Source organism: Scyliorhinus torazame, chromosome 17 (assembly GCF_047496885.1).
Source record: "Scyliorhinus torazame isolate Kashiwa2021f chromosome 17, sScyTor2.1, whole genome shotgun sequence".
NCBI lineage: Eukaryota > Metazoa > Chordata > Chondrichthyes > Carcharhiniformes > Scyliorhinidae > Scyliorhinus > Scyliorhinus torazame.
Window position 1 is genome coordinate 109029702 of NC_092723.1, and position 25192 is coordinate 109054893.

The window sequence follows — 25192 nt, forward strand, 5'->3', positions numbered from 1 at the left end:
GTGAAAGCATCACTGGCTGAGCCAGAGCTGACATCTGGGAAAGTCAGGAAAGTTGTAAATTGTTCTCTGGAGAAACGTTTCATTTTTAATCAGTACTACGCTGCTTATTTTCCTATCATTGCGCGGTACAAGGGCAATTTGGAGCGGAATGTATCAATGCATAGACTGGGGGAGCAGACTGGCACTGCAATTAACTGGATGCCTGTGAAATCCTTTCCCCATAAATTAATTTCTGCTCTATCAGCAATATTTATATTCTATTGCTTCGTAAAACAAAATTACTCCAAACGTATTTCCATCAAAATCTACTGCTGTATATCGGAATGTCATGATGTCAGGATTGCCTCATGTTTTGTTAAAACTAAATTGCTATCCAGAAAACTACTGGGGAAGAAAAGATTGCCCAGAAGGACTTTCGTAACAACAGAGTACAGGGTAAAAAACCAATTTGACCAATTGACCTGATCTTACCAACAGACCATGAGTTCAACTTTCCTGAGAGGAGACAAAATATCCAATGAAAACCATGGGATTCATCACTGAATTTAGAACAGCAATTAGAACAGCAATAACACATAGAGCTGAGCTTAACAACCAAATGGGTTTTCATCAATCAATACATTACACAGAGGCTAGAACTTCAGTTGAGTACACTAATTTGCTATTTTGCATATTACAGCTACCCAAAGAGAAATGCCTCGAATGCTCAAACTGTAAAGTTATTTTCTGAAGCATAATAGTCACTAATATGGCTGTTGACTTTCACACCCATAGATCATGCATCCTTTACAAAATACAGTAAACAGAAAGGTAACGTCTTCGGAATTCAAAACTCATTTTAGCTAATTATATAAACATAAGGCATTGCGATTGAATGTTTCAATCATCTATTTTATTGAATTAATTGGTAGAACAAAATAATTGCTTTTAACAATTGGACTAATCGAGGTTGACATTTCAGTGCAGTACAAAGGGTACCACCTTCAGTAAGAGATCATCGTAATTGTCTGCCATCTCAGATAGGTATTAAAGAACCCATAGCACTATCCAAAGATGTGCATGGACCAGTGTCCTGTCCAACATCTACCCCCCAATCAGCATCACCAGCCATATAGATTATCTCGTCATTATTACATTTTGTTAATGGGACCTTGCTATGTATAAAGAGGTTCTCACATTTTCCACATTACAATAGTCTATCCATCATACATACGTCAATGGCAATCACAAAAATATAAGAGGTACGAGTAGGAGTAAACCATCTGGCCTTCGAGCCATGGCGTTCAATACAATCTTGACTATTGGGCAGGACAGTGGTTAGCACTGCTGCCTCATAGCACCATGGACCCAGGTTCAATTCCGGCCTCGGGAGACTGTCTGTGTGGAGTTTGCACATTCTCCCCATGTCTGCGAGGGTTTCCTCCCACAGTCAAAGATGTGCAGGTTAGGTGGACTGGCCATGCTAAAATTGCTCCCAAGTGTCCAAAGATGTGCAGATTAGGTGGGGTTACGGGGATAGGTGTTCCTTCAGAGGATTGGTGCAGACTCGATGGGCCAAACGGCCCCCTTCTGCGCTGTAGGAATCCTATGGTTGATCTTGGGCTTCAACTTAATTTTCCTGCCCACTCCCCAAAACTCTTAATTCCCTGAGACACCAAAAATCTGTCTACCAAACCCCAGGATGTCCTGGGGTTGTGGAACATACTATATCAATACCTTAATACCTTTATTTTAAATTCTGAGCTCAAGGAATTGATCGAAAAATAGGATTTCAATCTGTATGAGAGATTCAATTTAGAAAAGGAGGAAGGCTATTGTTTTGAGTAACTAGGATGGCATTACATACAACTTAGTGGACAATAGCGGTAGTGATGGCAAGACATTTAAAAAATGAGAAGCACTCAACCATTGTTTGGTCCTTATGGTGTTTAACAGGCCATGTACAAAGGTAGATAGATAATTGGGGAGTTAAAAAGATTATTGGAAAAATGGATTAGCATAGCCCCGGTATATAAATTGCAACACTTTGTAATGTATTGCAAATTAATCTTCTGTTCAAATATTGTTTTTGGCAATTAACCATACCAAGTGCTTGGCTTAATCCGGGGCTGATTTAGCATAGTGGGCTAAATAGCTGGCTTTTAAAGCAGACCCAGGGAGGCCAGCAGCACGTTCAATTTACGTACCAGCCTCCCCAAACAGGCGCCGGAATGTGGCGACTAGGGGCTTTTCACAGTAACTTCATTTGAAGCCTACTTGTGACAATAAGCGATTTTCATTTCATTTTCATTCAACATCAAGAAAACACAGTTAGCAGAGATCAAATTCAAATTACACAAGAGACACTGTATTGCTGTTGGGCATGTACATCCTTGCAATGGAATAGTTAACAGGCAACTGTACTCTCCAAATATTGGCCCCTAACCGCTACCTCCGACAATGACCAGAGTGGAGACTTACACTGGGGATGACTAAAATGACCAACCTAGCACAAGAATAAACCCTCTCTGTATTCTCCACTCACCTGTATGTCCATAGAGGATTTGACAGTTTAATGTTGCAAGCTCAAACACTTTCAACTGTGGGCTGTTGGTGGCCACCACAATGTGTGTGTCTGATGGACCCATAAACTTCACATCCAGCACCTCATCGTTATAGCCTACAAGCTAAAGAGAAAATATTAGATCGCAATAATCATAACTCACTGAAACACAAACTCACGTAGCATTCCAACATCTACGTCAATGGTATAACATATATTTAAACATTTGTGTTCTGTGACCTGTATAATCTGTCCCATCGCCATGCTTGTTCAGAACGCACCAAAGTATTCACAACGTTCTTGCCAATGGAGGTCCACAACCAGTATGAATGTATTTTGGCTTTCTTTTTTAACTGTGCTGCACCAATCCAGAGCTAATGCCACTGTCTTGCTCCCCTCTGCTTCTCAACTACTCTTATTTCAATGATAGGATGCAATAGTCTTGAGCACAGGCACTTCCTGCTAACAAAATCTTTCATCCTCCCCATAAGACTCTTGTGCTAAGGAACTATTTTACCCACATCTTTGCAACAAGCAGCAGCTTGATCAGATGACAAAATAGGTTTATACTGAGCAACATCCTTAGTAAAGTATGCTTTCGCGACACAAACAAATGGGAGGTAATTTTAAACTAAAAAAAAAAAAAAATAGGTGGACAGCTAGGAAGTTAAAATGTCAAAAATCTGGAACTGGAATCCAATGCGCCTCAAATCCACCCATTTCTGGTTTTAAGGGAGGGTGTGTGGGTAACTATCCATTCTCAGGTGGTCCTTTGCTCATCGAAACTTATAAGGAGGCTCCATGCTTCCAAGTTAATAGTGTTTCTATTTTAACAACAGGTTTCTTCGGTTGTGGAAGGACTGGATCCATAAATGCGGGAAGGACTGGATCCATAAATGCTGGCAGGAATGGGCAAGAAATTCCTGGCTCGTCAGTTATGCTGACATCCAAAGAATAAATATATATTTTTTTAACATTATAAAAACTGCCTTTATAGCACTGCTTGTGGGCTAGGAGGAGCAGAGTGTTTCCTCCAGGCCCAAAAAAACAAACCTGGAACCACATCATCTCACCATGATCATCAGACACGCTCCTCCAACCTTAAGCATTGAACCCTCCCTTCCCCACCCTGCACACACTGCGATTACCAACCCATTGCCCTCTACATTCAGATGTCTGATTCTCCCGAATCTCCTAACCCCCTCTGGTCTCTCAACCTATCCTTCCTATGCAGCAATTAGGAATGTACTGCACATTGAAATAAACAGGCAGCTAACAACTTTGTCAGTTTGCCTAATACCATGTCTAAGTAATGACGCTCAGGCAGTAGCAATGTCTCACAAAAAGAGACATGTGTATACACAGGATCTGCTCAGACGAGGAGGAGCGTAACAGACATCTACAGACGTTGAAAGATGCCCTCGTACGAACGGGATATGGCGCTCGACTCATCGACCGACAGTTCCAACGCGCCACAGCAAAAAACCACACCGACTTCCTCAGAAGACAAACATGGGACACAACCGACAGAATACCCTTCGTCGTCCAGTACTTTCCCGGAGCGGAAAAACTACGACATCTTCCTCACAGCCTTCAATACGCCATCGATGAAGATGAACATCTTGCCAAGGTCATCCCCACACCCCCACTACTTGCCTTCAAACAACCGCGCAACCTCAAACAAACCATTGTTTGCAGCAAACTACTTAGCCTTCAGAACAGTGACCACGACACCACACAACCCTGCCATGGCAATCTCTGCAAGACGTGCCAGATCATCGACATGGATACCACCATTACACGTGAGAACACCACCCACCAGGTACGCGGTACATACTCGTGCGACTCGGCCAACGTTGTCTACCTCAAACGCTGCAGGAAAGGATGTCCCGAAGCGTGGTACATTGGCAACACCATGCAGACGCTGCAACAACGAATGAACGGACATCGTGCGACAATCACCAGGCAGGAATGTTCCCTTCCAGTCGGGGAACACTTCAGCAGTCAAGGGCATTCAGCCTCTGATCTCCAGGTAAGCGTTCTCCAAGGCAGAGGGATCTAGGTGTCCATGTACATAGATCCCTGAAAGTTGCCACCCAGGTTGATAGGGTGGTGAAGAAGGCCTATGGAGTGTTGGCCTTTATTGGTAGAGGGATTGAGTTCCGGAGTCGGGAGGCCATGTTGCAGCTGTACAGAACTCTGGTACGGCCGCATTTGGAGTATTGCGTACAGTTCTGGTCACCGCATTATAGGAAGGACGTGGAGGCTTTGGAACGGGTGCAGAGGAGATTTACCAGGATGTTGCCTGGTATGGAGGGAAAATCTTATGAGGAAAGGCTGATGGACTTGAGGTTGTTTTCGTTAGAGAGAAGGTTAAGAGGAGACTTAACAGAGGCATACAAAATGATCAGAGGGTTAGATAGGGTGGACAGTGAGAGCCTTCTCCCGCGGATGGAAATGGCTAGCACGAGGGGACATAGTCTTAAACTGAGGGGTAATAGATATAGGACAGAGGTCAGGGGTAGGTTCTTTACGCAAAGAGTAGTGAGGCCGTGGAATGCCCTACCTGCTACAGTGGTGAACTCGCCAACATTGAGGGCATTTAAAAGTTTATTGGATAAACATATGGATGATAATGGTATAGTGTAGGTTAGATGGCTTTTGTTTCGGTGCAACATCGTGGGCCGAAGGGCCTGTACTGCGCTGTATTGTTCTATGTTAAGGCGGCCTTCAGGACGCGTGACAACCCCGAGCAGAAGCTTATAGCCAAGTTCCGCACACATGAGTGCGGCCTCAACCGGGACCTGGAATTCATGTTGCATTACATTCATCCCCCACCATCTGGCCTGCAAAATCCTACCAACTGTCCTGGCTTGACACAATTCATACCTCTTTAACCTGGGGTTACCCCATCTCTGGATCTGTAAAGATTTAATCACCTGCTAATGCTCGCATTCCAAGCATTGTCTGGCATCTTTGAATCTGACTATATATATGTTTCAGGAACGTACCTCTTCATTCACCTGAGGAAGGAGCAGCGCTCCGAAAGCTAGTGACATCGAAACAAACCTGTTGGACTTTAACCTGGTGTTGTAAAACTTCTTACTGTGCTCACAAAAAGATGATTGGGTTTCTGTAAACTGGGGAAAATGTGACAGCCAAAGTCTTTGGTAGGGGCCTTTTGAAACTGGGAGACAATTTTCTGCATTAGTTGAGTTTTAGGGCTGTGGGTAGAAATAAAGAGACAGCGAACAACTTTGTCAGTTTGCCTAATACCATGTCGAAGTAATGACACTCAGGCAGTAGCAATGTGTCACAAAAAGAGGATTGGGTTTCTGTAAACTGGGGAAACTGTGACAGCCAAAGTCTCTGGTAGGGGTCTTTTGAAACTGGGAGGCAATTTTCTGCATTAGTTGAGTTTTAGGGCTGTGGGTAGATTATGTTTTGAAGTTAATGGAGAATTTAGATGCGATATATAAAGAAAGGGTCGTACAGAAAGAAGCTGGACCATCTGAAATTCTACTTTGTTCAAAAGGCTCACATTGATTAAGTTAAAACCTTATTCAACCAGAAACATGGTGTTGAAATTCAGTGTTTATCTGCAGTGTCTGCTGAAAACGGGCAGAAGCACAATGAAATGAGGAAATGTCAGTGAGCAAATCCAGGCATTAAATTCGCCATAGTCCCAGATGAACATAGGCTGCTTTCTCCTTTGAGGGCGAGATCGGAACGGTGGTGATATAACCTGAGGAACGCCACACCTCAGGCGAGGGAGGCACCGTTGAAAAGGCGGGGCCTCATGAATCCAGGTATGATATAAATGCTGAATGACAACATACTCCTTGCTATAAAAATAGACAAACCAATGTTGTTTGTAGAGCAAATTAACACCTACATAGCAAAACATGTTAGTCCTCTTTCCAGCTGTGGTAGCAAGAACTTTGAACTTGGTACAGTTTATTAATGCTACAATCCATATTGTTATTCTACACAATTCCCAAGTTCATATGCTGACAGCTGCTGAGAGCACCAAGAAAACTGAGCATAGCACGTTCGTTATGTAAATCACATTGGGAGTCGAATGTCAGCCACAAGACTGTCTGCAAACATTATCCAGTTAAATGCACAAAATACTCAGAATATTACAGATTGCTATCAAACCATTGCACATGGGTTACAAACTGGGTCTAGAGGATGGGTTTGCTGACTTCACATAGCACAACTATCTTGCTAGGGAGATGCAATGGTGCCACTGCCCAGCTTAGAGAGCACGCTGCACTGTGGTGCTATCGAGAAGGTTATTTTTCCCCGTTTTGTTCAGAGAGTGTGCACATTGCTGCCTAGGCCAGCATTGATTACCTGAGAGGAGGTGGTGATGAGCCACCTTCTTGAGCCGCTGCAGGTATGTGGTTTTGTTACACCGACATTGTGGTATTTATGTGTTATTTACGTAATATTGACCCGATTAGCATTTGTTAAGGTGGTGAACTTTGAGGAGCGGGCCAGCAGCTGGGAAGTTGCTGCACTATCATTCAGGTATTTAAATAAAGTGCGCTGGTAAATTTGCTGCAAATGCCCTTCTAAGGAATTACCGTGCACTAGTGAATTACTGCAGTGTGGAAGCAATGTTCACTGTAATTGGGTTTTGGGAATGCACAGGAAATGTATTTAAGTACATGGCCATTTTAAATTGTTATGTGGTAATTTAAAGGGTCTGTTTTTCGCACAGCCAACATGGAGATTTTCCTATTTGTTTCCAGTTTTCAGAGAACACTGAAATGATAATAACCAACCTAGAGCATAAAAGGTTATTGATACACAGTAGCACAAATTGTGCAAGATATTGTTTCTGGGAAATAGAATTGCACAAAGAAAGTTGTCTCAGTGCCTATTGTTCTGATAAATTCAATATTGAAAATGAATTGCCCAGCCAAGACCCAGACAAAATAACCCACTGGAGTGAGAGTGTGAAGCAACAAATAGCATTTCTCGCCAATATCATCAATATAACAGGCATTCTCCTTCATTAAACATGTGAACATTTAGATGTTCTATTTCTGGTATGTGATAGCAAAGCAGTGGTCTCTGCCAAGTTTGACTACAGCACAAAAAACAAAGTAAACTCATTCATAAGTACCAAGTGGTCTTGAAACTATCACTGTAAACCAATCGATCAATCATCAATTGTAACTGAAAAACAGTTTACATCAAGCGCTATTAATTCATTTGCCGGTGATCTTCTCGAGGTCCACAAAATAACGAGGGGCATTGTTAAGGTAGATAGTCAACATCTTTTCCCAAAGGTAAAGGAGTCTAAAACTAGAGGTCATAGATTTAAGGTGAGAGGGGAGATACAAAAGGGTCCAGAGGGGCAAGTTTTTCACACGAAAAACTGGACAGCATGGACAAGTTGGGCCGAAGGGCCTGTTTCCATGCTATAAACCTCTATGGCTCTATGATCATTTCCACCCGAAAAACAAAGCAGTTTACAGATTTGGCCGACTTCACTGATGTATGTCACTGTTTTTGAGCCGCAAGTATTGATTGCAAGCACGGCTTCAGTTTCATCAACCAGATCAAAAACAGGTGGCACAACAGACTGCAGGTTACCCATGTGGACCAGTTTATGAGGATGTAATCCTAGCTCACAGCAAACAAAGCTGTCAACATCGACAAAATCACCCATTGCTGGAAAATGGAGAAGGTGGCAGGAGAAACAGACAGAAAAATGCCAGTGATAGAACATAGAAAATACAGCACAGAACAGGCCCTTCGGCCCACGATGTTGTGCCGAACCTTTGTCCTAGATTAATCATAGATTATCATTGAATTTACAGTGCAGAAGGAGGCCATTCGGCCCCTTGAGTCTGCACCAGCTCTTGGAAAGAGCACCCTACCCAAACTCAACACCTCCACCCACCACCAAGGGCAATTTGGACATTAAGGGCAATTTATCATTGGCCAATTCACCTAACCCGCACATCTTTGGACTGTGGGAGGAAACCGGAGCACCCGGAGGAAACCCACGCAGACACGGGGAGGACGTGCAGACTCCGCACAGACAATGACCCAAGCTGGAATCGAACCTGGGACCATGGATCTGTGAAGCAATTGTGCTATCCACAATGCTACCGTGCTGCCCTTAAGAACAAATAAATCTACACTATATCATTTTCCCGTAATCCATGTACCTATCCAACAGCTGCTTGAAGGTCCCTAATGTTTCCGACTCAACTACTTCCACAGGCAGTGCATTCCATGCCCCCACTACTCTCTGGGTAAAGAACCTACCTCTGATATCCCTCCTATATCTTCCACCTTTCACCTTAAATTTATGTCCCCTTGTAATGGTGTGTTCCACCTGGGGAAAAAGTCTCTGACTGTCTACTCTATCTATTCCCCTGATCATCTTATAAACCTCTATCAAGTCGCCCCTCATCCTTCTCCGCTCTAATGAGAAAAGGCCTAGCACCCTCAACCTTTCCTCGTAAGACCTACTCTCCATTCCAGGCAACATCCTGGTAAATCTTCTTTGCACCTTTTCCAGAGCTTCCACATCCTTCCTAAAATGAGGCGACCAGAACTGTACACAGTACTCCAAATGTGGCCTTACCAAGGTTTTGTACAGCTGCATCATTACCTCATGGCTCTTAAATTCAATCCCTCTGTTAATGAACGCGAGCACACCATAGGCCTTCTTCACAGCTCTATCCACTTGAGTGGCAACTTTCAAAGATGTATGAACATAGACCCCAAGGTCTCTCTGCTCCTCCACAATGCCAAGAACTCTACCGTTAACCCTGTATTCCGCATTCATATTTGTCCTTCCAAAATGGACAACCTCACACTTTTCAGGGTTAAACTCCATCTGCCACTTCTCAGCCCAGCTCTGCATCCTATCTATGTCTCTTTGCAGCCGACAACAGCCCTCCTTACTATCCACAACTCCACCAATCTTCGTATCGTCTGCAAATTTACTGACCCACCCTTCAACTCCCTCATCCAAGTCATTAATGAAAATCACAAACAGCAGAGGACCCAGAACTGATCCCTGCGGTACACCACTGGTAACTGGGATCCAGGCTGAATATTTGCCATCCACCACCACTCTCTGACTTCTATCAGTTAGCCAGTTCGTTATCCAACTGGCCAAATTTCCCACTATCCCATGCCTCCTTACTTTGTGCAGAAGCCTACCATGGGGAACTTTATCAAATGCCTTACTAAAATCCATGTACACTACATCCACTGCTTTACCTTCATCCACATGCTTGGTCACCTCCTCAAAGAATTCAATAAGATTTGTAAGGCAAGACCTACCCCTCACAAATCCGTGCTGACTATCCCTAATCAAGCAGTGTCTTTCCAGATGCTCAGAAATCCTATCCTTCAGTACCCTTTCCATTACTTTGCCTACCACCGAAGTAAGACTAACTGGCCTGTAATTCCCAGGGTTATCCCTAGTTCCTTTTTTGAACAGGGGCACGACATTCGCCACTCTCCAATCCCCTGGTACCACCCCTGTTGACAGTGAGGACGAAAAGATAATTGCCAACGGCTCTGCAATTTCATCTCTTGCTTCCCATAGAATCCTTGGATATAGCCCGTCAGGCCCGGGGGACTTGTCTATCCTCAAGTTTTTCAAAATGCCCAACACATCTTCCTTCCTAACAAGTATTTCCTCGAGCTTACCAATCTGTTTCACACTGTCCTCTCCAACAATATCGCCCCTCTCATTTGTAAATACAGAAGAAAAGTACTCATTCAAGACCTCTCCTATCTCTTCAGACTCAATACACAATCTCCCGCTACCGTCCTTGATCGGACCTACCCTCGCTCTAGTCATTCTCATATTTCTCACATATGTGTAAAAGGCCTTGGGGTTTTCCTTGATCCTACCCGCCAAAGATTGTTCATGCCCTCTCTTAGCTCTCCTAATCCCTTTCTTCAGTTCCCTCCTGGCTATCTTGTCTCCCTCCAATGCCCTGTCTGAACCTTGTTTCCTCAGCCTTACATCAGTCACCTTTTTCCTCTTAACAAGACATTCAACCTCTCTTGTCAACCATGGTTCCCTCACTCGACCATCTCTTCCCTGCCTGACAGGGACATACATATCAAGGACACGTAGCACCTGTTCCTTGAACAAGTTCCACATTTCACTTGTGTCCTTCCCTGCCAGCCTATGTTCCCAACTTATGCACTTCAATTCTTGTCTGACAACATCGTATTTACCCTTCCCCCAATTGTAAACCTTGCCCTGTTGCACGTACCTATCCCTCTCCATTACTAAAGTGAAAGTCACAGAATTGTGGTCACTATCTCCAAAATGCTCCCCCACTAACAAATCTATCACTTGCCCTGGTTCATTACCCAGTACTAAATCCAATATTGCCCCTCCTCTGGTTGGACAATCTACATACTGTGTTAGAAAAGCTTCCTGGACACACTGCACAAACACCACCCCATCCAAACTATTTGATCTAAAGAGTTTCCACTCAATATTTGGGAAGTTAAAGTCGCCCATGACTACTACCCTATGACTTCTGCACCTTTCCAAAATCTGTTTCCCAATCTGTTCCTCCACATCTCTGCTACTATTGGGGGGCCTATAGAAAACTCCTAACAAGGTGACTGCTCCTTTCCTATTTCTGACTTCAACCCATACTACCTCAATAGGGTGATACTCCTCAAACTGCCTTTCTGCAGCTGTTATACTATCTCTAATTAATAATGCCACCCCCCCACCTCTTTTACCACCCTCCCTAATCTTATTGAAACATCTATAACCAGGGACCTCCAACAACCATTTCTGCCCCTCTTCTATCCAAGTTTCCGTGATGGCCACCACATCGTAGTCCCAAGTACCGATCCATGCCTTAAGTTCACCCACCTTATTCCTGATGCTTCTTGCGTTGAAGTATACACACTTCAACCCATCTCCGTGCCTGCAAATACTCTCCTTTGTCAGTGTTCCCTTCCCCACTGCCTCATTACAAGCTTTGGCGTCCTGAATATCGGCTACCTTAGTTGCTGGACTACAAATCCGGTTCCCATTCCCCTGCCAAATTAGTTTAAACCCTCCCGAAGAGTACTAGCAAACCTCCCTCCCAGGATATTGGTGCCCCTCTGGTTCAGGTGCAACCCGTCCTGCTTGTACAGGTCCCACCTTCCCCAGAATGCGCTCCAATTATCCAAATACCTGAAGCCCTCCCTCCTACACCATTCCTGCAGCCACGTGTTCAACTGCACTCTCTCTCTATTCCTAGCCTCGCTATCACGTGGCACCGGCAACAAACCAGAGATGACAACTCTGTCTGTCCTGGCTTTCAACTTCCAGCCTAACTCCCTAAACTTGTTTATTACCTCCACACCCCTTTTCCTACCTATGTCGTTGGTACCAATGTGCACCACGACTTCTGGCTGCTCCCCCTCCCCCTTAAGGATCCTGAAGACACAATCCGAGACATCCCTGGCCCTGGCACCCGGGAGGCAACATACCTTCCGGGAGTCTCGCTCGCGACCACAGAATCTCCTATCTATTCCCCTAACCATTGAATCTCCTACAACTATTGCTTTTCTATTCTCCCCCCCTTCCCTTCTGAGCCCCAGAGCCAGACTCAGTGCCAGAGACCTGGCCGCTAGGGCCTTCCCCCGGTAGGTCATCCCCCCCAACAGCATCCAAAACGGTATACTTGTTTTGAAGGGGAACGGCCACGAGGGATCCCTGCACTGTCGGCCTGTTTGTTTTTTTCCCCCTGACTGTAACCCAGCTATTCTTGTCCTGTACCTTGGGTGTGGTTACCTCCCTGTAACTCTTCTCAATCACCCCCTCTGCCTCCCGGATGATCCGAAGTTCATCCAGCTTCAGCTCCAGTTCCCTAACACGGTCTTTGAGGAGCTGAAGTTGGGTGCACTTCCCGCAGGTATAGTCAGCGGGGACACCGGTGGTATCCCTCACCACCCACATCCTACAGGAGGAGCATGTAACTGGCCTAGCCTCCATCCCCTCTTACCTTACAGAATATAGCTGCTGTGTGGACTAACTAGATCTCCGCCCTCCGACTCTGCTCCCAGTCAGCTACACTTCCTGTAAACTCCTGGCTCTCTTCGCACTCTTTGCGGAAATGTCGGAAACAAAATGAAAGGAGCACCTTACTCCCTCCTCACCTAACTCCCTCGGTCACCAAACTCTCACTATCGCACTCAAAAATCACCAAATTCAGCACTCCCTCGGTCACCAAACTCTCACTATCGCACTCAAAAATCACCAAATTCAGCACTCAGTGCAAACAAAGTCTGCACTGTAGGGGATCACTTTTATACTGTGAATCTAGCCTCTGAAAAACTGGCCTAATCCAATTAACTAATTAACAAGCTCCAGCTGCAAGTGCCTAGAAGTAGAAGCCTGTTTAAAGCTGATTGAAAATTCACCTTCTTCTAAACCAAACAGCAACTTTTAAGTTAATTAACTAAATAAAAGAAAGACTAAACTTTAGATAAAAATGAAGCCTTATACTCCCTCGGTCACCAAACTCTCACTATCGCACTCAAAAATCACCAAATTCAGCACTCAGTTCAATAAATATCAACTTTATTTCCTGGCATAGTTGTACATATGTTTAAGGGATTGTTTTGTAGTCTAGATGATTAGTGACACATGTGCAACATACCCATTTAAATAAGATGACCTCATTTTGTATGCTTTCCTGGAAAATGCAAACTGCCCTTGGGCAAAAAGGTAATGGTAAGTAAAATTTGTAGGCTGTCCAGTACAAAGCAAATTTTCGAGTGAGTGTTTCTCCCAACACAACCTTTCCCTTGTCGCTGTGACTGGCCCTGCTAAACATGCTCTATTCAGCCTCACAAGATACCCAAAAACTTACTTCAGCCTTTTCTCAGGCATTTGGCACCTGATAGGCAGTCAAGCACCGACTTCAGGGTGTGAAAAAACAATCAAAACAAAACCACATGCACACCATGTAATTATTCCTCGAGTCTTGAGATGTAAAACCACATCAAAGCAGCTATATAAATGCATTGCTGTTGTTGAATGGCACTATATTCCCTATTAATGATATTAATATTTCAGATGCAATTTATATTAATCAGTGTAATTTTATAATGTGGACATGAATGAGAGGGTTTGTGGTGGAGGACATTTTCTCTAATATATATTTTTACATCATTTTAACAATAATGCAACAAATCCTCAGGATGTTTACAGCACAGCATACATAAATACAGAAGAGGACAGGAGAACAACAATACAGTTGGTTTGCGTCAACGGATACATTAGAGAGAGAGAGAGAGAGAGAGAGAGAGAGACAGAGGAGGATAAGACCATGAAAACCTGGTAAAATGCCACACACCTTTGCACAGCCCACGAGAAACTAGGGTAAGATCTTTGTGCCATGTTTGGGCGCACACCAGAACACATCCCCCACCCCAGCTCCAGTCATATCAGTGGCATTAATAACACATTATGACATCCTTTTCACAGATACAAGACTTGTTTGCACCTTTGCAGGAACCAGTCGACGATACTTTACAGAAAATATTCGCGAGGACACTAGTTTTAAGAGGATATTTTACATATTTCCAAAAATTTATACAAAGGCGGCCAGCAAAACATTCACACAGTTGGTTCAGATTATAATCAACGTGGTCAGTGTCTCCGAACATGCTAACAATGACAGGATAAAGAAATACGACCAGCAGAGGATCACAAATAACACAATACCAGGATACAGCCATGAGCATATGGCGCACACCTCTCACCAAGACAAATAAGGAAAAAGCAGCTCATTCGAAACCTCACTTAACGTCTCGGGACATAAGCTGCAATCCCCTTTGAAAGTTGACTGGCAGTGATTTAACTGGAGGATCACCACACCTCAGGCAAGTGGGCAAGGTTGAGAAAGTAGGCCTTCATGAATAACCTCTGCCGATATGGGAATTGAGCCTGCGCTGTTGACATTGCTCCGCATCACGAACCAGCCAGCCAATTGACCTCCTCGACCGCTGACAGGCTACTGTCTCCCCAGCGGAACCCTATCTCGAGAGAGAGGGAACATAGAACATACAGTGCAGGAGGAGGCCATTCGGCCCATTAAGTCTGCACCGACCCACTTAAGCCCTCACTTCCACCATATCCCAGTAGTCCAATAACCCCATCTAACCATTTTTTTGGTCACTAAGGGCAATTTATCTGGCCAATCCACCTAGCCTGCACAGTCTTTGGACTGTGGGAGGAAACCGGAGGAAACCTACGCAGACAGGGGGAGAACGTGCAGACTCCGCACAGACAGTGACCCAGCGGGGAATCGAACCTGGAACCCAGGTGCTGTGAAGCCACAGTGCTATCCACTTGTGCTACTGTGCTGCCCAGGGAGCAGACCAGGAGCCCCCAAAATGGACAACCTGGGGAAGGGAAACCCACTCCACCACCCAACAGACCTTCCACCCCACCCAGATAAACACAGTTACTTCTGCCCTAACCTACCCAATCAAGTGACCGCTGTTGCTACCCACAAATAAAGAATAAAGAGGACCAGTCAAACAATGATTAACCAACCCACCCAGCTGTGTACCATTACACATTTCCCCCATACTCCAACAAAACCAACCACAAGGAAGAATCACAAGGTACCCACTCCTCTCTAGAATACATGGTCTGTCGGGAACTTCATAAGGGTGGCAAGGTGGCATTGCGGTTAGCACTGCTGCCTCATAGCGCCAGGGACCTGGATTCAATTCCGGCTTTGGGTCACTGTCTGTGCAAGGTTTGCACGTTCTCCCTGTGTCTGCATGGGTTTTCTCCGGGTGCTCTGGTTCCCTCCCACAGTCCAAAGATGTTCAGGTTAGGTGGATTGGATATGCTAAATTGCCCCTTAGTGTCCAAAAAGATATGTAGGTTAGATTATGGGGTTAATGGGATAGGGAGGGGAAGTGAATTTGATTGAAGTACTCTTTCAGAGGGTCGGTGCAGACTCGATGGGTCGATTGACCTCCTTTCTGCACTGTAGGGATTCTACGATTCTGTATAAGCTAGATTCCATAATCGCAAAATAACAAAAATACAAAAGAAAAACACACAGGTTGTTCGAACTGGAGGCTGTACTCACCCACAGCGAGAACCAAATGGCCTTACCACCCACCACCACACCAAGCCATCCACCCACCACCCTGCTGTGGCGCTACTCATCTTCTCTATAAATAAAGTGAGGAGAATGTAAAATGTACTCTCTCTTTCTAAATGTAAGGATTACAGCACATAAAAAAAGAGGGCAAGGCTCGGTAGAGACTGCACAATTCTCCTGTCACATTACCAACAGAATAACAGGCGACCACCGGCTCAGTGCTCATGTATCGTACACCCTTGTCAGGATAAAAACAATAACATGAATTAACAAGGGGATAAAGTTCAAGATTATGATGAACTGCAGGATAGTAACACCATCCTTGAAGCTTGGAAAGGGTAAAGCCATGACAGGATCGTCAATCAGCATTCAGGAAGTCTCCAGAGTTCCATCCAAGTGCCTGCACCCCTGCCATGTTCTTGTCTTGAAGCACAGGTATCGAGAAACCAAGGCCCCGGCGGGGAGCGACAACCCAGACTCCTCCAACCCCTCACGATGAGCATAGAGGACAAGGCAGCAAAGGACTAGTTGTCCAACCAACCCCAGGCCTCGAAGACTGGATTACAATGTGCTCCGTCGAACTTGAAATGTCCAGTCTTCAAACCAAGGTTGCGAAAGCATGGCAGTCAATTGTCATATTTGGCCAGAAATTTGTTCTCTGCTCCTCTCAGAAGATCGGGTGCACGAGCACTCCTTGTCTGGCCCTATCTCCCCGAATCGACCGGATTACTTGACATACCATGCAGCAGGATTTCCAAGGACTGTAGGCAAGCCCTCACCAAGGAGATTTCTATCAAGTAATAGGATTCTCTTCTCCACTTCAACTATTCTCTTAAGGATATTTCACAATTCATCAAAATGAGCAACAACAACCTGTGTCAAGGAATCAAGACCATCGTGCAGAACATCATTCACAATGGCAGCCACCATCTTGATGCCAACAGCATCGCTGAAGCATACGCCCGCTCACCAGCAAAACCGCTATTGCAAGCTGTGCCCCACTCCGGCCACCTCAATCAAACAAGGATTTTTTGACTTAACTCGGCTACTCATCGCCAAAATCTGGCCAGGATATTCTAGGCACATATACATCAGAAACAAATAATTATGGGATGGACATCAGGATTAAAAGATGACAAGAACCAGAGCTCACGAAAATGCAGCCCCTACCCCAGCCCCCAACCCTGAAGGACATATTTTAAATGTTCTACTCACCTGACGTTCTAATTTTAGAGTACATAGATCATAGGAGAGAATGTTATGTTCAGCAGTTACAGTGGTTAACTTCCGTGTTGCCGGGACGAGCATGCAATGGGTTAGAGACTGCTCCTCCGAGTCATCTTCAGCTTCATTCTGAGGTCTACCGGGCACGCACTGTGAGTAAATGCATCTTCCAGAATAAGCTTCCCAAATTCGAAGAATTCCTTTGCATTTAAAAAAAATTAACGAATTAAAATGCAAGAATAAAAATAGGTGAAAAAGCATTCAGGCCGACAGTCATCAACAAGTGAGAGTGCTGGCGGAGAGATGTTTATTGGGTTTGTTACTTTGGCTGCCAGGTAAAAAACAACACAATCCGTCAGCACCATCATTTTCATTAACTATCACTTACAGAACACGTTTAACACGAAAAATATCCCAAGGTGCTTCATAGGTGGGATTAAAAATGTAAGCATAGAGTCAAAGAGATAGATATTCAAAGCAGTAAACAAAATACTGGGCAATGAGGTGAATTTTAGGGAAAATCTGGAGGGGAAGAGGAGGAAGCAGAGGTGTGGCGTGGCAGGTGGAGGGTTGGGCCGGGGGAAAGACACTGTGCATGTGTATGTCCAGATTCCGGACCGTTAAGCCGAAGCAAAGCCTAATTGACTTAAAGCACTGATAGCAATGGCAGCATGTGGGGATAAGCAAAGAAATCAGTCAATGTCAGAGCAATAGAGATTCTCTTCCAGGAATGCCTAATTTGTAGGGCTAGAAGAGTTTGTGAAGATAGAGACTGGGAAGGCTGTGGAAGGATTTAAAGTCCAGGATGAGAATTTTAAATTCAAATCAATGGGGATCAAGTGGAATGATCCTCTGTCAAGGAAAGTTGATGCCTGTTCGATTGCTAGTTTAAAAACAGATTGATGGAGTTTAGCCAGCCAAAGATATTAAGAGAATAAGGGCAAAGGCAGGATCATCCAGGATTGCAACAAATAGTCTAACTCTTCCATTTATTTCTATCGGTCAACAAGGACTGAGTAGGGCAGCATGATGGCGCAGTGATTAGCACTGCCGCCGAGGTTCCAGGTTCGATCCCAGCTCTAAGTCACTGTCTGTGTAGAGTTTGCACATTCTCCCCGTGTTTGTGTGGGTTCCATCACCACACCCCGAAGATGTGCAGGGTAGGTGGATTGGTCACACTAAAATGTCCCTTAATTGGAAAAATGAATTGGGTACTCTAAATTTATTTTTAAAAAGAAAAAAAAAGGACCAAGTGACAAGCATGCAGGATTTAGTGTGAACAGTGGATAAAAGCAAATTACTGAGGATGCTGAAACCAAAAAGAAAAAGCTGGAAAATCTCAACAGGTCTAGCAGCATTTGTAGGGAGATAAAAGAGCTAACGTTTTGAGTCCAGATGACCCTTTGTCAAAGCTAAAGACAGAGAAAGTGGGAAGTATTTATACTATGGAGTGAGAATGAAAGATGAGTTGAAGGTGGATAGTGGGGGAAGGACATAGGGAAATCCTGTCGGAGAGAAGAGCAGTATTTCTTCAGGTATTCCTGGAAGAGAAGTGGCAGTGAGTTAAACACTGGATAAAAACAAATTACTGCATGCTGGAATCTGAAACCAAAAAGAAAATGCTGGAAAATCTCAGCAGGTCTGGCAGCAGATGACCAGGGAGATGGGTGGAATTACTGGTAAGGACTTGGTCTCCCGTACCATCAGAAACTCTATGAATTTGGTCTTCCCATTGTTCAACTGGAATAAATAGCTTTAGATGTTGATCAAGCATTCCAACGACACAGAGGAAGTGGAGGGATTTAGAAAGGGGTGGGTGATGAGACCCAAATCAATGTAGCAACAATGGACTCAGGTTCACCACAACAGCCAAAATACGAGTGAGTGGACACATGGGACAGAATTTTACCAGTTCCCAGGTGACAGAAACAGAGACAGGGTGCGGGAGAAAGAGGTGGAACTGGTAAGATACCAGGGAGCCATGCCAAAATGGCTCCCTGACACAATCGCACTCCAGAGCAAGTCTTCCAGTAGTGGAAATGGTAGTGCTTGGCTGCCCACCTCTGTTCAGTAGGCAGGCAGTTTAAATGATTAATGAACCAATTAAGAGCGATTTTTCTGGGCTGCTGACCTTTTGCCAGTGGTGGAACAGCCCTTCCCACAACATGGGTAGAATACCAGATACATGGAGGGAGCCTCCTCAGGGGCAACATGGGGGGTCATCAGAGCCAGAGGCTCCCAGGATGGGACCATGGGCACAAAATGACCTCTTCGTGACCCCATCACTGCTGCAGGAAGGGTTTCCCCACCTACCTGCTTGGCCCACTAAATAAATTATTTAATGTTCTCTCTTCAAGAGCGTTCCAAAATGGAGGTTCCCTTTTGTGTGCTCATTACTGCCTCAATCATTCAAGATGGCGCCGGAGCGTGGCGACTCTCTGCGAGTTCCCCAAACAGATCCTCTCTTTAAAAATTTTTTTTAATTCTCCTCCTTTTTCACATTTTCTCCCACATTTACATCCATCAACAATAAACAATAATCAGCAAGATATGCCAGTCCCCATAATAACAACGATCCCATCCGCCCACCAACCCCCAAGTTTACATAAACAAATGACAAAAAGGAATCAGGGATTACCCGTAGTCACCCTTAATCTTACACAGCTCCCATCCAGCTCCTCCCGTCCACTGCCTCTTGTAAAGCTCCTCCTCCCAACCTCGGTTCCTTCCCTCCAACCTTCCACCCCGGTTAGACCACTCGGACCCTGTTCTGCCAGGCTCCGATGGCCACAGCCCCCCCCCCCACCTCACTCCCGTTCACTGGCCGGTTTAAACCGGCCAGCGTGGAGGCCCCCGCCCGGGACCCTTTCCCACTTGCCCGGCCCTAGGAAAGCCCAAAGATCCCCTTTTAGCGCACAAACCCCGCATATCCACCTACACCCCAAAGAACTCTCATTTCAAGTGAAAGTCCCATCCCTTCCCTTGTCCAAATATATACCACATTGGCTCCTTTAGTCTCTACACCCGCGTGCAGTGATACAAAAAAGAAAAGACAGTCATGAGGTTACATCGGCACATGGCCATTCCTCAATTTGTCAGTTCTGCCACAGTCCTTCTGCTTTCGCAAACTCCTCCGCTGCTTCCGCCGTTCCAAAATAAAAGTCCCTGAGTTTCTAAGTCACCCTCAGCTTCGCTGGATATACAATGCCGCACCGCACCTTGCTAATGTACAGTGCCCTCTTCACCCGGTTGAAGGCAGCCCGCCTCCTTGCCAGCTCCACCGTAAAGTCCTGGTATACACGTATACCAACTCCAGCCCACTGCACCACCCGCTTCTGCTTGGCCCAGCTCAGGACCTTCTCCTTGTACCTACGGAAGCACAGAGTCACTGCCCTTGGCGGCTCACTCGCCTTTGGTACAGGCCTCCACGACCGATGAACCCGATCCAGTTCATATCGGGAGGGATCCCCCCCCTCCCCCAATAGTTTTGACAGCATCGCGGCAAAATACTCAGTCGGCTTCGGTCCTTCAAATCCTTCGGCCAGCTCCACAATCCTTAAATTCTGTCGCCTGGATCTGTTTTCCAGGTCTTCCATTTTTCCTCGCAGATCCTTGTTAGTATCCATCACCTTCCGCATCTCTTTCCCCATCGAGGCAAGTTGATCACCGTGCTGCAATAACGTCTCCTCCACTTCCTTCAGCGCCTCCCCTTGCTCTCGCACCTCCGTCTTCACCGGGGAAACCGCCTCCTCCACCAGCACACTCAAAACCTCCCTCATCTCCTTCCTCACCGTCTCCATGCATTTCACAATCTGCGCCAACTGCTTCTCAAATTCCGCAGCCATCATCTTAGTTATTTCTTCAGCCGTAAGCAGTGCGGCCTTCCATGGTGCTCCAGCCTCCATTTTTCCTGGTGACCTTTCCACTCCCCAACGGATCTTCAGCTGTTTTTTTTTCCGGCCGTTTTCTTGCTCACCCTCGACATTTTTCTTTGTTCTTTTTTTCTTCCTGTGTCTTCACTGTGCCTCCTCCGTGCCTTCTCCCTGCTTCTGCCGCCTCCGCGGACCCTGGGACCGGCCTTAAAGCCCCGAAAATGCCATTCCCGAACGGGAGCCCTCCATTGTGCGGCTGCCTCCCGCCCGCCGTCACCGGAAGTCACAGATCCTCTTTTTACGTATCTTATAATCATGCTAATCTTTTACCTTGTGTTGCCCTATTATGTATTTTCTTTTTATTTTATTTTCTTTTCATGTACTTTATGATCTGTTTGAGCTGCTCGTAGAAAAATATTTTTCACTGTACCTCGGTACACGTGACAATAAACAAATCCAAGATCACGGTCACCTCTCAGTGGAACTGCCGAGACTCCAGAGCTGATTGGGTTGGCAGTGTGGAAGGCCTGCCATACTTAATTGGCCAGCTTCCCACCTGTTGGCTCTTAATTACCCATGATATTGGCAGGACGAGGCAAGTCCGGCCTGCTGGCCAACAGTGATGACGGGACTTCCGCTGCTTTGGCAACATCTTGCCCATGATCTCTTGAGGGCAGCACGGTAGCACAGTGGTTAGCACTGTTACTTCACAGTGCATGGGACCAGGGTTCGATTCCCAGCTTGGGTCACTGTCTGTGCGGAGTCTGCACGTTCTCACTGTGTCTGCGTCGATTTCCTCCGGGTGCTCCGGTTTCCTTCTAAAGTCCCGAAAGACGTGTTTGTTAGGTGAATTGGACACTCTGAATTCTCCCTCAGTGTACTCGAACAGTCGCCGGAGTGTGGCAACGAGGTAATTTTCACAGTAACTGCATTGCAGTATTAATGTAAGCCTACTTGTGACACTAATAACTATTATTATTACTATTGTAATGCTGTGCATACGGAGAGATGCCCAAATGCTGTTTTCAGGGGAAATTAAAAAATGAAAAATAAAAATCGCTTATTGTCACAAGTAGGCTTCAAATGAAATCACTGTGAAAAGCCCCTAGTCGCCACATTCCGGCGCCTGTTCAAGGAGGCTGGTACGGGAATTGAACCGTGCTGCTGGCCTGCCTTGGTCTGCTTTAAAAGCCAGCTATTTAGCCCAGTGTGCTAAACCAGCCCCGAAACGGGGTTAGTGGTGATATAATAATTGCAACAGGTCACACAAATGTAGTTCAGTTCCTATTTGCAAGGCATACATTCCACCCTTATAAACAGATAGCACTTTGATTTTCGTGTTGTAACGAAACACAATGTGCATGTTTGGGAAGCAGAAAAATAAAGTTGCTTGGAACAAAGGAATTTCTCCGCAATACAACCAGGAAGTGAGAAGAAGCAAGGCTGAAGCTCTGCAGCTCCACCGCTTGGTGAATGCAGGGTTGACAAGTTTACAAAGGTAATTTCAGTCATCAATCTATACACGGGAATTTATCATGGAAAAAGGTGAGATCAAAGGGAGATAACAAGTGATTTTTAATGCAGGAAGTGCAGACCAAATTTTAATATATTATAGATAGATTTCAGGCAAAAGAAAATGCTGAAAGTTGAAACTGCAATCTGCTACCAACTCTAAATTATCTTGCACCGAACTTTCGTCATCCGCATTACAAACAATTTGGCTTGCAGGGTATGCCAAAGCAGGGGTTGGCACCCAATGGCATGTGTGCCAAAGGTATGCAAGATGATTTTGAGCAGCACTCGCCCTGCTGGTCCGATTAATCCACAAAAAGTTTTAAAGAGTAAAATATTTTACCATTTACCTATCCTGAGAAGGTGGTTATGTTGATAAGAGATGTATAGAATTTAAACAGTAAATGTTTTTGTTTTAAGACACACTTTGCCGCTTACTTCAGTATCACGCAATATGGAACAGCACACTGCATTTGATGTGTGTGTGCGCCATCTGTTGTGAGTTCTTTCACTGTAAACGGAGGGGTATAGTTGACCAAACGTTAGCTCCTGAGAAAGCAAAGTCAGGCGTCAGTTCATTTCAGTCTCTTCGGACTGATTAATTTGGATTTATTCAAAGGAAGAACTGACCAGCCTGTTCTTTCTGTTGTGGAGGTGGTAAGATCTGCATTTTAATTTAATTTTAAATGAAGCTTCTTAAGCATTTTATAGATCTTATTTACTTTACATGCAACAGTAATTTAATTACTGTTATAGAGACCTTATGCAGGTTGAAATGTGTCATTGGAACGCAAAACCTTCGCGTGAATAATAGATCACATGCCACTACTGAAAGGCTGACAATCTGCTCCCGGGTGTATATTAATCTGCAAATATTAGATGCAGTAAATACATTTAAGCAGACAATTTCCGGATCTGCCTTGAATCGTTAGTCACTTAATCTGGTATAATGAAAAATGAAATGAAATGAAAATCGCTTATTGTCACCAGTAGGCTTCAAATGAAGTTACTGTGAAAAGCCCCTAGTCGCCACATTCCGGCGCCTGTTCGGGGAGGCTGGTACGGGAATTGAACCGTGCTGATGGCCTGCTTTCAAAGCCAGCAATTTAGCCCTGTGCTAAACCAGCCCCTGTATAATTTGATTTGGTTGGCACAAGTGGAAAATTCTAAAACCTCTCGGCATTACAGCAATTTTTGAAACACAAAAATATTTACAAAGTAGATTTTAGAGGATAGCAGACTTTTTGATTCATCCATTTGTGTCATTACAATTTAAAAGAGACAAATCTCCTGGGCAAATTGCAGTCAGTTTTCACCTCTCCTTTTTATCACGGGATAGGTACTACCAAACATTCTGATCGACTGGTTTGATCACCATCCAAGAAGATGGACTTTACCTACCCTTACTGCCTGCTGTGATAAAATGAGGCTCTTCGCTCGTCACCCCCAAGGCAGTGTAATCTTCATCCTCCGGTAGTAACGTTACTGCTTCCACAGTCTATTGTGAATCAAGAGTAGATTTGCAAGATTAGATCAGTGAGGGATTAGTAACCATTGTTAAAGAAGTTACAGAGCAGAGGGCAGCATGGTGGCGCACTGCTGCCTCACGGTGCCGAGGACCCATGTTCGATCCCAGCCCCGGGTCACTGTCGGTGTGGACTTTGCACATTCTCCCTGTGTCTGCATTGGTCTCACCCCCACAACCAAAAGATGTGCAGGGTAGATGGATTGGCAACGCTAAATTGCCCCTTAATTGGAAAAAAAGAACTGGATACTCTAAATTTATTTATTAATTTTAAATAAAGAAGTTACAGAGCAGTTTTGAAAAAATCTTCCTTTTTCTGAAAATCAGAGGTTTCTGAGAAAGCGGTCTAGCAGAATGATTTCGGCCTGAGGAAGTGTTGTATCAAAATGGGTTTCTAACAGTCAGGAGTGGATAACATATTTGTCCCATAGGATATCAATACCAGGTCCAGTTTATTTGAACAAAAGGCGAAAGATATATATTTTGGGTGAGACAAAACGATCTTACAAACTACATGAGAAAGCCACCCAGTCGACACAGTAAGCAATAGCATTGGGGAGAGCCAAAGGACAACTGTACTGCACCAATCTCCCCTAGAGAGTTGGGGTTGATCTTTGGCAGCACATTAAGGCACAACAGGGTTTTGAGCTGAGAGGTCAATTTAGCCAGTATTCAGGATATGATACCATCTTGAGAAAGGAGTGGAAGCATGCACTAGGACCAGCCACCCAGAGGCTCACTGAGGCATCGCTTGGCACTTATAAATACATGGTCACACTTGATAAAAGGGCCTGCAGAATGTTTTAGTGGCTAGCATTTGTCCTTAGCACAGTCACCCAACAGTGACCAGTCGTTTGGGAGTAAACAAGGTGTTAATTTAGATGTGGAACACTATTTAAATAAATGGTCACCATTTCATGTTCATCGCCAATGGAGGTCTAAAGAGAACCTCTGAACACATTGAGATACTTACTGGAACACTTTCATCAGGTTCCACCAATGCTCTTATCAATATTAATTCTGGAAATTCTGAGGGCTTCACCTAAAAAGAGTACTGTGCAACTCCACCTATTGGACATCTTATAGAAGTCACCAAGAGCAAGAAAGTGCTTGGTTATCGGAATATTCCTAGGCTGCCTACGGTCTGATTGAGGAATTGGAGGAGGACACAAGGCCAAACAGAGCAGCAGCAGCTGCTGGAGGACACAGAGGGCCAAAAGTATGAGGTCACGTTCCTCCCCATTCCAGGTACAGGACATCCCTTCTCCTCTAGACCTTCTCCAGCAGACCTATGACAAGTCTGAGAGCCTGTGCACCCTCTCCCTCAGTCCGAGCCATCCTATACCGTGTCTCTATGTGTCACACAGAGCTCGATAAA

General features: G+C 45.0%; 1 protein-coding gene across 1 annotated transcript in view; it reads right to left on the reverse strand.

Annotated features, from left to right (window-relative positions):
• The window catches only part of tbl3 (transducin beta like 3), a 123858-nt gene that overhangs the window by 82896 nt on the left and 15770 nt on the right, over positions 1 to 25192 (reverse strand). Inside the window, 3 exon segments of the mRNA XM_072480857.1 lie at positions 2525 to 2666; positions 16897 to 17105; positions 23691 to 23787. Of these exon segments, the coding sequence (XP_072336958.1) occupies positions 2525 to 2666; positions 16897 to 17105; positions 23691 to 23787 (448 nt within the window).